The 17,143-nt window shown below is 37.6% G+C and overlaps 1 protein-coding gene across 2 annotated transcripts in view; it reads left to right on the forward strand.

The window, feature by feature from the left end:
* The window catches only part of Cad88C (cadherin 88C), a 47,943-nt gene that overhangs the window by 13,057 nt on the left and 17,743 nt on the right, over positions 1-17,143 (forward strand). The window contains exons 2-12 of one of the 2 annotated variants that reach the window (XM_074093611.1): positions 2,825-3,137; positions 5,742-5,893; positions 8,133-8,351; positions 8,550-8,841; positions 9,612-9,784; positions 10,322-10,519; positions 12,228-12,421; positions 13,655-13,855; positions 14,522-14,799; positions 16,072-16,229; positions 16,509-16,664. In XM_074093611.1, the coding sequence (XP_073949712.1) occupies positions 2,981-3,137; positions 5,742-5,893; positions 8,133-8,351; positions 8,550-8,841; positions 9,612-9,784; positions 10,322-10,519; positions 12,228-12,421; positions 13,655-13,855; positions 14,522-14,799; positions 16,072-16,229; positions 16,509-16,664 (2,178 nt within the window). In that variant the 5' untranslated portion in view covers positions 2,825-2,980. The remainder of the gene's footprint in view (positions 1-2,824; positions 3,138-5,741; positions 5,894-8,132; positions 8,352-8,549; positions 8,842-9,611; positions 9,785-10,321; positions 10,520-12,227; positions 12,422-13,654; positions 13,856-14,521; positions 14,800-16,071; positions 16,230-16,508; positions 16,665-17,143) is intronic. The other variant, XM_074093612.1, reaches the window with a different exon arrangement.

The following is a 17,143-nucleotide window of genomic DNA, read 5'->3' on the forward strand; positions in this document are numbered from 1 at the left end:
TGAGTCTAACTCATACACGAAGGGTTCTGTACCACCCTACAACTTTATTTTGATTTAGGTGCTTTGACTAATGCAGTAAACCAAAAATTAATAACATTTTACGTCACTATTTTATTTTATGAGATCTTCTAATGGCCATATTTCAAGATTGAAGTAAGTGTCACTCACTTAAAGTCCCGTTGATTGATGAATCTAAGGCAACAGAACTAATTAATGTTAAATTAGCACTGTTAATGTCATGTATATGTTAATTTGTGTCATTACGGCGTGTTCTCGGTTACCTACTCATTGTATGTTCAACCAATTTGCGATTAAAATTCTCACACCATAACCACTGTTTTGGCAAACGAAAGGATAGATTGAATTTTAAGCTCCTTTTCTTACATATGTAAAAGTGTAGGTAAAAACAATATGCTATCCATATAGAGAACTAAAAAAGAATGCAAAGATATATAAAATATTTTTTAATGAACTCCATATATCAATACAGTGAATTGGCATAAACTTAAATAAGAAGTTAACAGGCTGAAGTTGTACAGTCACCAGCATTTATATCTGCCACAGCGGAGCGAGCAAAAATATCTGACACGCCCTTCTGGCCCTAGAAATAGAGTCGTATCAGATATTTATGCACGCTTGTTGTGTCAGATATTGGTGCTGGTGACTGTAGGAGGAGTAAAGGAGAAATTAAAATTAATAACATTAAAATACATAGGTATCAATAATAATATTATTATCTATGTTTATGCACTTATGTAGGTACAATATTAATTTATTAATTACATTGGTACCTATGTATTTTAATATTATTAATTATAATTATATGTGACATCAGACAACTTTTATTTTAGCTATTTTAAATAAAAATATGCAAGGGCTAAGAATTCAGAATCGGTTCCAACCAGCCATAACCAACAGTAGGTACCTACACTTAACCGCAACACTTTACCCGCATGTGGCGTTAATTTTGTTCTCACAACACTTATTTTATTTTGTAAATCGAGTAAAAACTTTCCCACGTTACTAATTGCGTGTCTACCTTTCAAATTTAAAATACCAGCATGTCACTAAGTATCCTGCTGTTAAATAATAAATAAATAATTAAATCTGTCAAAATAAAACCGAAAGCGAGATAGCTCGACTTCACTCTTTTCTTGTGCAATACCAATATCTTTTTTTAGACATTTTAATTCGACTCGGCGGTCGGCTTCCGCCGTTTTTCCCATCTTCTATAGAAAAACTATAAAATGTTACGATTAGTTATGAAACAGCGGATTAACACTTAACAGTTACTGTAACAGGCGTCTGACCCGTGGCTGATGATGAATGAAAGAACTTGGATGGGGTTGGAGTACCCTCCAACTCCAATGACTAATGATGTGATATGAGCCATAGTGAATAGTTAGAGCTGTAGAATGATTGTACACTCAGTATACGTTATGCCTATCCAATTTATTAAAAGTGTAACAAACCGATTTCACCAAAATTCTTGTATAAACACCCACTGGATCGAATCAATAAAACATTTATCTATAATTCGTGTCTTTTAACTAGATGTCTAATCACTTTTTTCATCAAAATTCACTTTATTTCAATATTTATTTTTCATTTGAAAAATCATCGTCGAAATCTGATGTTATTTCTTGATTGAAACATGTGTATAATCTGTAGTAGACTAGCGTATAGATGGTGGAAAATTTGTCACTCAGCATTATATCTGTTGAGAAAAATAAAAAATTAGTTACCGCCTTATAAAGTTACATACCTAATCATCATGTGTCATTTGAATCATGTTACAACAAATAGAGTATAAAAGGTTTAAGCTTGAAGAGTGTAACAGTCAATCAGACAGAAAAGCAGACATACAGACAGTTATTACTTTGAACTTTGAAAATTTAAGAAAATATTAGTTAGAAATAACAAAAAGCACATGGAATTAATTAGGATTTTTCATGTGAATAAAATAATATTAAGTTTATGGAATAAAATCGCGCAAGTTACATACATTGCGGCGCTCAATTGACCACTACATTCGTTCGCTTTATGGAATCGCAATGTAATTCAACCTGCACGATTTTTCTTGCTAGTCTAATCTAAACTGCAAGGCTCTCGAAACTCGAAGTTCGTGTCGTGTGGTCCCTCTGACACTTATACTATTTAATACGAGAGCGAGAGGGACCACACGACACGAACTTTGAGTTTCGAGTTTCGTAGTAGCCCTGCTGTTCTTAAAACGTCCAGCTTCGTGTCACTATTTCTTACCATGTGCTAACGTTACAAAACAAAACAATGAGACATGGATGCTTAGCGAGGCCCAGACACGCGCTAATTCTTGCGAGATAACCCACTTGACAGGACGGAGCTGGGTTAACGATCATTGAATTTGTGACACGTGGTAATGAAAGTATAATGGTTTGTGTTTGAAAAATAATAATAACAGAAAATTTGTTTTTAAACTGTTGTCTTGTTCTTGATTAAACTGTTGTTGACGTTTGTATTTAACATCGTATAGGAAAGACCGCCAAGTTGCATGACGATGCAAATTAAATTGAAATTATATGTATATATTTTTCCATCAAAATTCGTACTATCTACACAATCATTAATGATTTATGACCCTTAAGTAGTGATGATAATATAGCTTACAAATTTAGCTTACAAAATTTGACCCAGACAAACAATTAAATGAATAAATAAACAAACAGGGCAAGTTAAATAAAAGCTTGTAAAAACGCTCTACGATCTATTTTGACGTTCAACGAATGTGATGTACATACAATACAATTGTATTATCAAAGTGCTAACAGGCTTGTCTCTTTCACAGGTAAGCATTGGCACGTAAAGCAGATTAAATCTTTCTGAGTCAAGCGTGAGGTGACAACACTTTCTACCTGCGTTCCCACGTTCCAGGAAAATACAGGAGAAAATGCGAACTACCACAAGGGCAAGGATATACTCTCTGAGATGATCGAGCTTGAAAATGCGTTCTGATTACTCGAACAGGGTCAGGTTAAAATGGATTGGCGTCTGGCTGGCGTTGGCGTCTATGGTCGCAGCCAACCGCCCGCCAAGGTTCCTTATAGAAGGACAGTCGGAGATTGTGGTGAGGCTAAAAGAAGGCGCTGATACTCCTGTTGGTGAGTAGAACTTTTAGTGCTTATAGCGTGTATAAACTTCGTGGCAATCGCTACACGCAGGTATTTTTTCTCAACGTTGCTCAAAGCAATAGTACTCCTGCGTTAGTTATAATAAAGGAAAGTAGGTCTGTTTTTCTGAATAATTATAATTTAAGGCTATTGGAGACCCGACTGAATAGGATGTTAGGTACTAGGCCATTGAGCAACATCTTCCTACGTCGTATACTATCCGCAACCGCAATCAGGTGAGAGAGAGATCAACCGCTAATCAGTTTTAAATAAAACAAAACTGTTAAGTAAAACGAGGTAGGTACAACTTCTCAGGTTTCTCTTCTCAGACAATATTGAGGTAGCCAATATGACTAACTGAAAACTCAAAAGTCGAGAGATTCGACTCGAAGAAAATCTCACCCTACTCTTTCACGTAACGCGTAGCAACGCGTTGCCAGTAAGGCCGCGGACTGGACGCGAGCGGGCAGCGGAGCAACGAGCGTGATATCTGTTCATCACGCGGCCGAGACTCTTGCTCCACATTGGTTGCCTGGGGTCTACTACGAAATTCAAAAATCTCAGTTCGTATCGTACCGTCCCTTTTCCTCTCGTATTAAATAATATAAGCGTCAGCGGGACCAATTTGCACTTCGTAGAATAGGGCCTGGCAGCACACGCTATGAACAGAGGACACGCTCGCAGGGTCGCTGCCGCTGCCCGCCCCGCAGCCCTCTGGTGTCCAGTGCGCAGCTAAGATACAGTGACAAACAATAGTATTTTATGCAACTGTATCGTAGTAGGGGTCCTTAAAACAAGAGTGTGGGTTTATGTTTTAAGGCCTAATTACGTAGTACAGTGGCATACAATATTTTATCTATATCCATATATTAAATCCTCTATCATTTGTTCATGAACCATTGAGAATGGCCTGCATTGCTCGTGCCCCCCCCCCCCCGTGCTGTAATGATGTATGAAATCTCATTACGATACAGCCGTGTTCATAATAGAATCCAATGTCGTAATGCTGGTCATTACCTATGGTTTTTGAATGCATAATTGAGGATTTACTATATGGGGGTAGATAAATAAGGTTTTCGCATCGCTACAGCATCACCTTACCTTTGTTGAATAGAAACCGAGACGAGGTGTGAGGCGTCTATTAGTTTTTCACAATACAAATGCTATGTATGTTACACTTTTTGAACTGGCAAGATCGTATCGGCCTGTAAACAATTACTATTGTAATAAATAAAGCTATTGTGTTGGCTTTGTACAGTGTGTCCGTACATCATCGGTTGAAATTAAAGGAAAGTTCACTCAATTAGCAGTTTTTCTGTCTAAGCTAGAAGATTCAAATTCTAATAAATACTTTGATAGGGTACTGCGAATTTTCTTTCAAAACTACTATTAATATAGAGCGAATATGTACGGTCAGCATCAAAAGTAGCTGCATACTTTTCTACTTTGTTATTTTACAGTAACGTATATTTTCTATATTTTCCCATAGTAAAAACTGATTCTACAGACTCGTAAAACTAAAATGTACATGTACAGTCACCAGCATTAATATCTGCCACAGCGGAGCGAGCAAAAATATCTGACGCGTCCTTCCGGCCCTAGAAATAGAGTCGTATCAGATATTTATGCACGCTTGTTGTGTCAGATATTGGTGCTGGTGACTGTACGAAGATCTATTAAAAAGTTTTGAACTTCCAACTTCAAACGTGCTTCAAACGGTTTTAAATGCACCCGTGCGGTACTGGCAGCCGGATATTGCATCGGGTAATCGTGGTGTTGCCAAGACGACAGAAACAAAACATAGGGAAACCCCTCTGCACCCCAACGATTAGTCATGTGTGAAACCATAGTGACGGTCCGTTTTATTATGCGTTGCTGCAGGGCTACTACGAAACTCGAAGTTCGTGTCGTGCGGTCCCTCTGACACTTATACTATTTAATACAAGAGCGAGAGGGACGGTACGATACGAACTTCGAGTTTCGTAGTAGCCCTGCTGGTTTAGTCGGACTAAAGTAGGTAATCGCAAGTAACGTCGATACGGGGTTAATCCTTACGCTATAGAAACTGTTGGCGACACCTAAGCTAATCCTATAAATTAATCGCATTAAAACATTGCCTATTCGATGCTTACTTAGGTCTTAGGTAGGTACATGTCAACGGTCACACTTATTAAGTTACTTTTTGCTGGTAATTTTCGTGTCTGCTCGACAAAAAGCCCTTTGGATTTTCACACGTTTTAAATACTTACCCATAAAAAAATTTGAGCATTGTTTGGTCAATTTGGGTGTAAATGTGAAGTGACTTTAGGTACCTACTATACTTTCTAAATGCTTCTTAAGTCACTTCAATTCTCAAATACCTATTTTTACAAAGTTCTCTTTAGGTAGAGTCGAAATCGAATTTTACAATCAATCTTATTTTAGTAAGGTACTAAGTACAGTACATAATATGTACCTAACATGATAAAAATCTTGATTGCGGGATCGGATAAAAGCTAAAGTACTTAATGTACATGTATACCACATGCAAATTATTATGAAACTAAAAGCCTAAGTAATAATAAATTATACTAACCGTTATTGTTTTAATTTCAGGTAGTTTAATATACCGGCTCAGGGGCATTGATCCTGACGGAGATGAACTAAAATTTGGAATACGAGATCAACTCGGTAGTAATATTTTAAGAATAGAGGCCATTACAACCAACGAAGCTAATATTTATTTAGTTAAGGAATTAGATAGAGAGGTTTGTATTTTTATAAGTAAGTCCAATTGCTTAACACGTTTTGTTTTTGATTTGCATTTAGTTATATTAATTAGTTTCACATGTGTTGCTGTTCTTCCGTTTCATTTTTGGAACCCATGTTTTGTATTCTTTTAGTTCTTTCAAGGCCTTCTTTATTCCTCCTGTTCTAGCAACATGAAAGTTGATGCAGTTTTCTTTCGCTTTACTTCGATCCTTTTTTATCATTTTACTAATCTCCTTACTTAAGGAAATCAATATTGGAAGTAGCAACAAGTTTCTACAAAAATCTTTACTCTTCTGAAAGTATAGAAGAGCAGACACTCAATCTCCCAAGAAACAACAATGACCCAATACCACCAATCCTTGAATGGGAAGTTGAACATGCAATACTATCACTAAAAAACAACAAAGCTCCCGGGCCTGATGGTATCCTGAACGAAGCACTGAAGTCATCGCTACCAGAAACACTGACTAGATTGACAGCCCTATATAATAAAATCCTTGACTCGGAATACATACCTACACAGTGGTTAACAAGCACTATTACACTAATCCACAAGAAAGGAGATAAAGATGACATCAACAACTATCGACCCATTAGCCTCATGTCGAACATATACAAAGTGTTTTCTAAAATAATACTCAATCGTATCGCCAAAACACTGGATGAACAACAACCCAGGGAACAAGCAGGTTTCAGATCGGGATACTGTACGATAGATCATATTCATGTACTAAAACAACTGATTGAGAAATGCCAAGAGTATGGCCTCACTTTGTATATAGCATTTGTCGACTATAATAAGGCGTTTGACTCCATACACCACTCTAGCATATGGAAGGCACTGGCAAGGCAGGGTGTTGAACAAAAATACATAAGAATTATAAAATCCATCTATACAAACAACTCTGCCCAAGTGAAAATGGAAACTCTAGGGGAGTTACTTCCAATAAAGAGAGGAGTAAGACAGGGTGACCCACTTTCACCTAAGCTTTTTTCAGCAGTGCTTGAGGAAATAATCAGAGAAATGAATTGGGACAACTCGGGAATAAATATCAATGGATCCAACCTAAACCACCTACGTTTTGCTGATGACCTGGTACTGATTACCGATAATCCAGAAACCCTACAACTGATGCTGCAAGAGCTGGCAACAAAGAGTAAAGAGGCTGGGCTTACCCTGAATAAAACCAAAACCAAGGCGATGTCCAACCGAGCCAAGGTCACCATAGCGGTAGATAATATACACATTGAATATGTCGATTCCTACGTGTATCTGGGTCAGATTGTATCTTTCAGTGATCAAATGGAATCAGAAATAGAAAAAAGAATAACAAACGCTTGGAAAAGATTCTGGTCACTGAAGGATGTAATGAAGGGCAAAAGGTACAGTGTGGGGATCAAAAGGAAGCTTTACAATACATGTATTCTACCAATTATAACTTACGGCTGTCAGACTTGGGCTTGCACGCAAAAAGCATTCCAAAAACTAGTGAGCTGTCAGAGAGGAATGGAGAGAAGCATGCTAGGTTACAACCTGCGGCACAGAAAGCGAGCAATTGATATAAGAAAGATAACCAGGGTCGAGGATGTCAACAAAAAGACAAGGATGCTGAAGTGGAAATGGACCGGTCATATGATGCGAGATAAGGGAGAAAAATGGTCGACATTGATTACAGACTGGACTCCACGCTATAATGCGAAAAGAAAAAGAGGCCGTCAAAGAAAAAGATGGGCAGATGACCTGAAAAAAGTTGCAGGACCGTTATGGGCAAGATTAGCAAGACAAAGAAACAATTGGAAAGAACTGGAGGAGGCCTTTGTGTCACAAGGACACGCTGAAAGTGACTAACTTATTAAAGCAAATATTGTAAATAATCCCTTCTCAGCAATAAAGGCTTTTTGATATTAATAGTGGTTTATAAAGTTAAAGCCGCTTAGTGAAATAAAAAGATTGAGTGACTACATAATTACTTTTCTATTTGCGTAATGTATGAGTGAATAACAATCTACAAAGGCAATTAAAAACTAGAATATAAATAGTTTACATTATATGTTTTATTATAAGCATAACTGGCCATTTTCTTTTTGATAGCCATTAAATTTAGTATTTTTTTTTATTTATTTGATGGCTCTTCCCGCTTTTTTTCGACCGAATGTTGCCATTGCCGTTGTAAGTTCGATGAACATCAAAAGAAGTCTTTATTTCTTTAGTATATAATATTTTAATTATTTCAGATTCGTGATGAATATTCGTTCGTCCTAACGCTTACTGACGGCCATTTAGGAGAAGGAAATTATATCACCCAAAGTTTTTTGTTGTTAGTCGAAGATGTAAACGACAATGAACCTATCTTTAAACCATATCCCTCCGCAATCACTGTAAAAGAAGATGCTTCTCCAGGAATACTTACTACGGTAGAAGCGACCGATTTAGACGAAGGGGCTTATGGACAAGTAAGAATTTCACTGATTTTTTTTCAACTTGTCAATGTAATTTTTCTATGGCTTGTTGACTTTGGAAGAACGTCTTTAAAAAGTCAGAGCAAGCAAAGAACTGTCACTGTCATTTCCACTTCCAAATTTATGAATGTTATTATAGTTTACTGACTTGAAACTTGTTAAGTATTGTTAAATTAATTTGGAATCTTCTAGGTGTTATACCACTTACAAGAACTAGACGGAGACGTAGAGAACTTCGCCATTCAAACGGTGAATGGAAAAGGTGTTATCCGTCTAACTAAAACCCTTGATTACGAACGTAAATCGCTGTACCAACTAAGGGTGTTAGCGGTTGACCGCGCGAACCAGGGTAGAGTGAACACTGGCACTGCGGCGATACTAGTGAAGGTCCAGGATGTGGAAGACCAGCCTCCGGAGTTTGTGGTGGCCAGCCCTGTCACCAGGATAAGCGAGGATGCTGAAATCGGAACATCTGTTTTACAAGGTAGGTACCTACAGTTTACGCTTTATTTTTTTTCTACCATCACAATAGCAAGGCAAACTTCTACATAAAATAATTGTCTGTGGAGCCCTGGCGCTCTGAGGTCTCTTTAAAAACTTATCAAAGAGACTCGGAGATACCACAGGAGACCGAAGAGCTGGCAGCTTTCTCGCTCAACGCATCTATCTTACAATCCAGCAAGGAAATACACATGCCGTAGGGGCCATTTTTAGGACTATTGTAGTTGTTTATTTAATTTTAATCTAGTTTTAATTTATTTATTGTAATCTTTATATATCAATGAAAATACTTACTTAAATACATATTAAACATCCAAATAATGGTGTTAATTGCAACAAAATTGAAATAAAATCCTTAAAAAATATAAGGAGTTTATAGTTCCTGAGTTTTTTTTTTACTCAGCGCTGTACCTTGATATTTGTTTTTTTTATGAAGTGAGTTTAGAGTGAGACAGATTTTATGAAAATCTTATCAGTGATAATATATAGTACACAGTACACACAATATTAGAAAATAAGTACAATAGTTTCTTCTAATGAAGGTTTTCGTCAAATTAAATATCTCTAGATGGCATTAGTATAGTAGGTCTGTTCAACATTTCAGTCTTGCTTGCGATTGGCCCATTTAGTTATTTAACCAATCACAAGCGCGACACAATCATCAAACGGACCTCTTAATACTAGTGCCTTCTAGCAATATTTCACCTGTCGTAAAATCCTCACTGTCTTAACAATCTAATCTAATTATTTTAGTGCGGGCCATTGATGGAGATCGAGGCATCAACAACCGCATCTCTTATAGCATCATATCAGGTGGAGAAGAGCACTTTGACATTGACAGTAGTTCAGGCATTGTCTACACGGTCAGCCAGCTTGATCGAGAAGACCCTAAAAACAGCAATGGAGCTTATATATTGGAGATATTGGTATGTATTGCTTCTGCACGAATTGTGGGCTAATTACTCACATTCATTTATATCGGGGTTTCTTAAAGCGTGGTTCACGGACCCCCTAGGGGTCCGTAGCATGTGTGTCGGGGGTCCTGTGTAGGTCAGTCTGTAAAAATATTTATTACGGGCAAAAATATTTTTGACAGGGGTCCGTGGAATTATTAAATTGTGAAAGTGATCCGTGACTGCAAAATGTTTAGGAAACACTGATTTATCTGGACATTTCTAATAGTAATTCTTTGTGTGGCTCTAATTGACCTCAATTGGCGTAATCCCAACACACGTTAAAAGTTAAACATGTCGGGGCCTGCTAGCTAGTGTTATGGAGATGTGGCTCTGCGCTGCACAGTACTACTACACCTGACCTGTCTAGACGACCAAGCCACCTCACCTCATTAGATTATTACTGTTACAGCATGCACCACTTTTGATCAGACAATCAATTGTGAAATTTTTGTCAAGTACAAATTGCGTTTCTTAAAATTTATGATTCATTTTAACTATGACCTTTAGGCAACAGAGGAGTCCCGCATGGTCTCTCCAATGCCAAGTGCCACTACGGAAGTTACAGTCATTGTCACAGATGTTAATGATGAGTCACCGCGATTCCGCAGCGAGAAGTATGTTGGAGAAGTGTTGGAAAACGCCCAGCAGAACACCCCCATAACTTTCCTCCAGGACGCTGTGCCAGAAGTTTTTGATTATGATCAGGTATGAAATTAAAATCCTAAACATGAAACTTTATCTTATTATCATACATAAAACTTTACTATAAGTAATGAAGATAAGCATTTTTAAATGATCAAGCAGCAAATAGTCATACTGCAGATGAACCTGGACAAAATGGTTGTTCACAAATAATACTCAAATTCAATAAATTACCTAGCATCAGGGATAATTATTATATTTATAATATAATGATTAGTAGTAGTAATTATGCCACGAGAATCCCAACCATAATTATTATATTATATTTATATAATAATTAGGGTTAGGATTCTTGTGGCATTTTTGGACAAGTAATGCAGAGGAGTCATCATGATGTATTTTTTATAATTTAATGCATGACTGAATGGAAAAACTTAACTTATGTAAAATTTGGCGTTAACTATTTCCACTCACATTCACGTTCGAATTAACAGTTTTCCACTTTCTAAAGCTAACAATCACCTTTTTTTTCATCCTAACATACAAGATTTTGAAACTTTCATTCCAATTGCTACTTGTTCCATGTCATAGTTCAGATAGATGTGTTGGGAATTCCTACCGGAATTTATATTTCAAAGACCTGTTGGTTTACTCTAATACCTCACTGCCAATATAGGTTAATTAGTACCAATTTTACCATACAATGGTAAATGTTAATGGACATTAGTTCATACATTCAGCTGTCAAAATGTATGAACTAACAGTTGATTAACAATTAACATCGTATGGTGAAATTAATTGTTATTAAATGTCTAATACATATGTTTGTAAAAAGTAATGTACTTACTTGTTATTTTTTTTGTAAGCTAAATGGTGGCAATTATTAAAGTAAATTTTAAGTAGCTATTGAAATGAAATGAAACTTACTTTATGGGGTAGCGTATTTTTTGGCATCAGGCATTGTTTGATTTATAAGGGCATCATGTTTACTCTACATATTTTTTCAAAATTTCAAAAGACACATGTTTATTTTCTTTTTAATATTCTCTACTATTATACAAGACATTTCATTCCATGACAATTTAAACAACATACTTTTTGTTCAAATTCTTACGCATCATTCATTCATTCGTAAAAATATCTATAATAACGGCTCCACTGCACTCTGTTCAAAATTGCCACCAAACATCCCAACTCTTATAATAACTATCCCTCTTCTTCTTCTTCTTATTCTTATTCTTCTTTTCTTCTTCTTGAAGAAAGAACAACACGTGATCATTCAAACAACACACTAGAAGCGCATTCCAAAACTAAATAGCAATATTGCCGCCACGTCCACTCGGGCGCCCGGCTGCGCGTTTGACAAAAACTACATGCTTGGTACCACGTAGGTCAGTTCAGGTATCAAGCGACGCCCGACATACAGTTTGCGATAGTTAAGCGACAGTCGCTATTCCGAGAAATAGAAATACTGCAATACTGCAATATCATCCGTGATATTTATATCAACTCTCGGCAAATATGCTTCAGGGTTAATTTTTCAGTAGTGGCATATTTAAAGATTTGACGGCCCGGGTCTGTTAGCTTTGCCGCCCCATTAAGTGACAATAAAGTATTTCATTAAAGAAAATAAAAAAACTGCATTAGGTTTCACCCCTCCCCCCCCCCTCGCAGCCCCCCCTGCCGCCTTGATCCATGGCCCCCTTGGACCTACGTTAAATACGCTCCTTCTTTTCGATTCATAGTGTAACCTATTAAACTTTTGGTTCAGGGTAAAAATGGTACCTTCGAGCTGTTCCTACAAGGTGACAATGGCATCTTTGACGTGACGCCGTTCAAAGGAATCAACGAGGCTTCCTTCCTGATCCGGGTGAATGACCCATCGTTCTTGGACTATGAAAAAGTTACTGTAATGAATTTCAGTCTGATTGCCAAGGAAATCGTCACGAATAATCCTAAAATCAGGTAAATTTGAATTAAGAATATAATTCCAGACGCGGTATAAACCCACTAAACAATATTAAGACAACATGCTCAATTTGCTCTTTTCTGTACATAAACATGTTCAACCATACTTCCCCTAAACGGTTATAAATATTGTCCCATGCACTTGTTATGACACACATTAGTTCAAATTGATAATTTGATTTTGGAATGGACACGTTTCTGTAGTCAATTATTTTAATTTAATATTTTCAGCATTTCTTAAGCCTTATTCACTTAGTGCGAGAAATGTGCCAGTTGCGTTGCATTTCGTAACTACAACCGACTACGAGTGATCGATATGTCGGCGGCCGATCGTAAAATCCGCCAGATCACGAAATTCCTAGGCATATCGTGAAATGCCGCCATTTCATGAATTGGCTAAGGGACATCCGCCATATCGTTCAAAAACTCACCGTTTAGCGATTTGCCTAGTGACGTTTAGGCAGATCATAAAATTTCTAGGCATATCATGAAGCGCCGCCATTTCATGATTTGGCCAGTTTAGGCAGATCATGAAATTCCTAGGCATATCATGAAACGCCGCCATATCGGTTCTGGCACTTCACTGGCCGCTGCCGCGGCACGCTCGCTTCGCTCGCTCGGCTCGTGCGTCGTGATCACAATTAATACTAACCACTCCTCGCTTCGCTCGTCGTACCTAATTTTCTATATAAATAAATAACAACTAGTGAATACTTTATTATTTATCAACAAAATACTAACCTCTTAAATACTGGCAGACGTCCATGGTTTTTTCATATTGTGCACATAATCCGTTTGATTCACATAAAAAGAACGGAGCTGATGTTCAAAAGCTTCTTTTGCACTTCTATTTTGAATTCAATCACTAGTTTCGGTTTAAGGATCATTTTGTTGCGACGCCGACATTTTTCACGCGCTAAACAAACACGACCGGTCAGCTGGTCACGGCCGCCATTGCATACGCAGCGCCACCAGTGGCCAAAAAAGAAACTATTTTACGATGTGCCCGGTATAGAGCTAGGAATATCGACGAATGCGTTGCTCTAATCGATCTGCCGTATTATTTCTCAGGCACATCGTGATATGCCTGGCCAACGTTTAGGCATATCATGAAATGGCGGCGTTTCACGATATGCCTAGGAATTTCGTGATCTGGCGGATTTTACGATCGGCCGCCGACAGATATACCGACATTACTAGCACCACGTTGTCGTTGTCTTATGATTTCAGCGTGGTGCCAATAACAGTCCATATAAAGGATGAGAACGACAATTTTCCGGAATTCACGGAGGCATTATACACGGTGTCTGTGCCGGAAAACTGTGGTGTTGGTACAACCGTGGCCTGGGTGCAGGCACTAGACCAGGACTCAGACAACTTCGGCACCCGCGGCATCCGGTACACCGGACTAGGCGGCGGAATTGCCAACCTGTGAGTCCTAGTATTGTAAACGAACATTATTCTGCCTCAAGTTATTATAAATTAAATAAATAATAATTAAATCAATATCATGGGACACTTGACACCAATTGACCTAGTCCCAAACTAAGCAAAGCTTGTATTATGGATACTAGGCAACAGATAAACATACTTGTATATATAAATACATAGTACTTAAATACATATTAAACATCCAAGACCCAAGAACAAACATTCAACCTGGGACCTCAAGCTTCGTAGTCAGGTTCTCTAACCACTTGGCCATCCATCCAGTCGTCGGAATTACACAATGTGGTAGGTGTGCATTGAGTAAATTCCAGGGTAGCTGCGTACCCTGCTGTGGGGGGTGGCTGCTTGGTGCCGTAAACTAGCGCTGCCTGCCCTGGAATTGACCCTATGCACGCTTATTACAGTAAACCTATTAATATTACACTAAAAGTTAAGGCAATTCCTTAATGGCTCATCTAAGCATGCTAGTAGTATACATTGCAAACATTTTTCTAAGAAAGTTTATCTTTATCACTCATGTCTCCCATGTTACGGGACAGAATAATATAGGTATACTTAAAAGTTGATTGACCCTTCAGTAAGAAGCCAACTCATCTCAAACTGTAATACTTGAAACAAAATTTCACACAGCAACCTCATCCATTTCAGGTTATACCTCAACCCGATATCGGGCGTTATAACCGTAAAAGTGGCCGGCGGTGACAGCTTCGACCGCGAACTCATCTCCCGTCACTACCTCACTGTGGAAGCAAGGGACGACCTCGGCAAAGGCAACCGTAATACCGCCCAACTTATCATCAACATAGATGACGTGAATGACAACGCGCCGATGTTTCTGGCGAACAAATATGAAGCTAGACTGCTGGAGAATGAAATACAGTTTGAGAACCCTTTGGTTTTGGAAGCTAGAGACATTGATTTGAATGGTGAGTTTAAATTGAAGTTACTTTAGTTTTAGTTTTACTGTTTTGGTAGATGTTCCGTGCAGTGCAATTATGTTTAAACTGGTTGTTTCGCCCTGAACTAAATAGTTCACCGGGCTCAAACCCACGTCCCTCTGCTTGAGAGGTCACATCAAACCACTGCTACTAACTCATAACTTTTCTTATTACATTTTTTTCACATAAAACTGATAAAAAGTGCAGATGAGGCGAAAGATCATTGGTTCAGTAAAAGCCTATTCACTCTAGCCTTGAAGAGTCCTAGGTTGTATCTGTTCGAAAATACAATTATTCATGTCCCGAATTTCGGGAGGTTCCGATTTATCGTCAATCAAATTCACACCGCTAAACACCAAAAACCTCGCTTCACTCGTTCAATAAACACTGGCTGACAGCTTTTTTTCTACTCACATGGAAGCAAGGAACACAAACTTGAAACCAAACTTAAAATAAACCTTAACTTATTGTGTATATGTTAGGTTTTACTGTAACGGATATGGTGTGAGCTATGTAATTGCAGTATTTTGTAATGTTACTCTCTGATTTTATCTTAATTTCAATGCCGCGGTGACACGGTTCAAATTAGGTGACATTGAATGTACTTAAACAGACTCATCTCATCAGTGAAATTTATCCTTTTGTTTTAATTAATAAGTTAACTAAATCTTGTATGGTGCATTGAGTGAGGTTTTTCATTTAATTAAACTTGAATAGTCCAGTCCGCGCTTACACTCCCTGTATGATTTGACTATTTCTTTTTTTTTTCTTGAACTGAATGCTCCTCTCATCCACTCAAAGTTTAACTCTTAAAACGTTTCAAATCAAATCACATACTCTATTTTACATAAAAACATGGTGTTCAAAATAGGTCTTAAATATTATAGGTTTCACAGGCTCTGTTGCTAGGACAACACGTAAAATACAATTTCATAAAATTAACAAAATCAGTAAAAATAATGAATGTAAAATTTAAATGTCAAGATACAAATTATAAGGCTAAAATAATTATATAATTAGTCTTCCATTATGTTTATAATTATAAACGATTTTTAACAAAGCTCAGCTTTGTTTTCTTTACCTTTGTAACTGTCTTACTTTTCTAAGTACGGTCAGCATCAAAAGTAGCTACTACTACTACTGCTACTTTTGTACTTTTTCGTTTTACAGCAACGTACCATACAAATTTGTTCCGCCACCTTTGATGTATGTCAATACATATTATCAAAAAAATAATCCTACCATTTTTTGTCCTTACAGGTACAAAGAACAGCCACATAGAGTACTCCATAGTGGGAGGGGATTATAAGAATAATTTCTCTATCGACCCAAACCTAGGCATCATCACACCAATAGAGGGACTGGACTTCGAGCAGATTCCTGGTGACAACACTAACATACGCCCGATACATTTGACTGTAAGATATTTGGCCAGCTACGGTTCTTATTAGCTTGTTAACATAATAAATTTAGTAAAAAAAAAATTTATATTTCGCTAACAAAAGTAATTAACGAGAATATTGTCAGCATAGCGATATGCAAAAATAATAGCCTAAAAACGTTCCCAATCCGCGCTAGGTCTGCGTGGGAACTACAGCCCAACCCTTTTTCCGAGAGGAAGAATGTGCCCGTGCCTAGCAGAGGGAGGTGTAGTATAAATTGATACGATTTAATATAATTAAATAACTTTTTCTAAGGTACGAGCACGCGACTTCGGCGTACCACCGCTATCCTCTACGGTACCGGTTACGATCTACATCCAAGACGTGAACGATCACGCGCCGTTGTTCCAGCAGATGATGTACAAGCGTTCCATACCGGAAGACATGCCCGGAGGGACCAGCGTTTTGGAGGTAGGTCTAAGTAAATAGGGCAGTTGATGCTATTAAACAATAAAGAAAGCAAATCTAGTGGAACTCTTTCTTTTAGCCCTGAAACTCATTTTTCACATTCATATCAGCCACAGCGGAGCGTGCGTAAATATCTGACACCTCCTACCGACTTTGGAAATAGTCTTCGCATCGAGATTCAGATATTTATGCTCGCTTTGTTGTGTTATATATTGGTGCTGGTGACTGTACAGATGTAGTGAATAATGTTTTGCCATCGTATTTTGTCGAATAAGTTCGTATTTATCTTGTTTTCTCAACTAGCTTCAGTAAGCTCGTGCCGTCGTATTTTGTCGAATAAGTTCGTATTTATGTTGCTTTCTCAATTAGCTTCAGTAAGCTCGTGCCGTCATATTTTGTCGAATAAGTTCGTATTTATGTTGCTTTCTCAACTAGCTTCAGTAAGCTCGTGCATCGTATTTTGTCGAATAAATTCGTATTTG

This window comes from Choristoneura fumiferana, chromosome 10 (genome assembly GCF_025370935.1).
Source record: "Choristoneura fumiferana chromosome 10, NRCan_CFum_1, whole genome shotgun sequence".
Taxonomy (NCBI): domain Eukaryota; kingdom Metazoa; phylum Arthropoda; class Insecta; order Lepidoptera; family Tortricidae; genus Choristoneura; species Choristoneura fumiferana.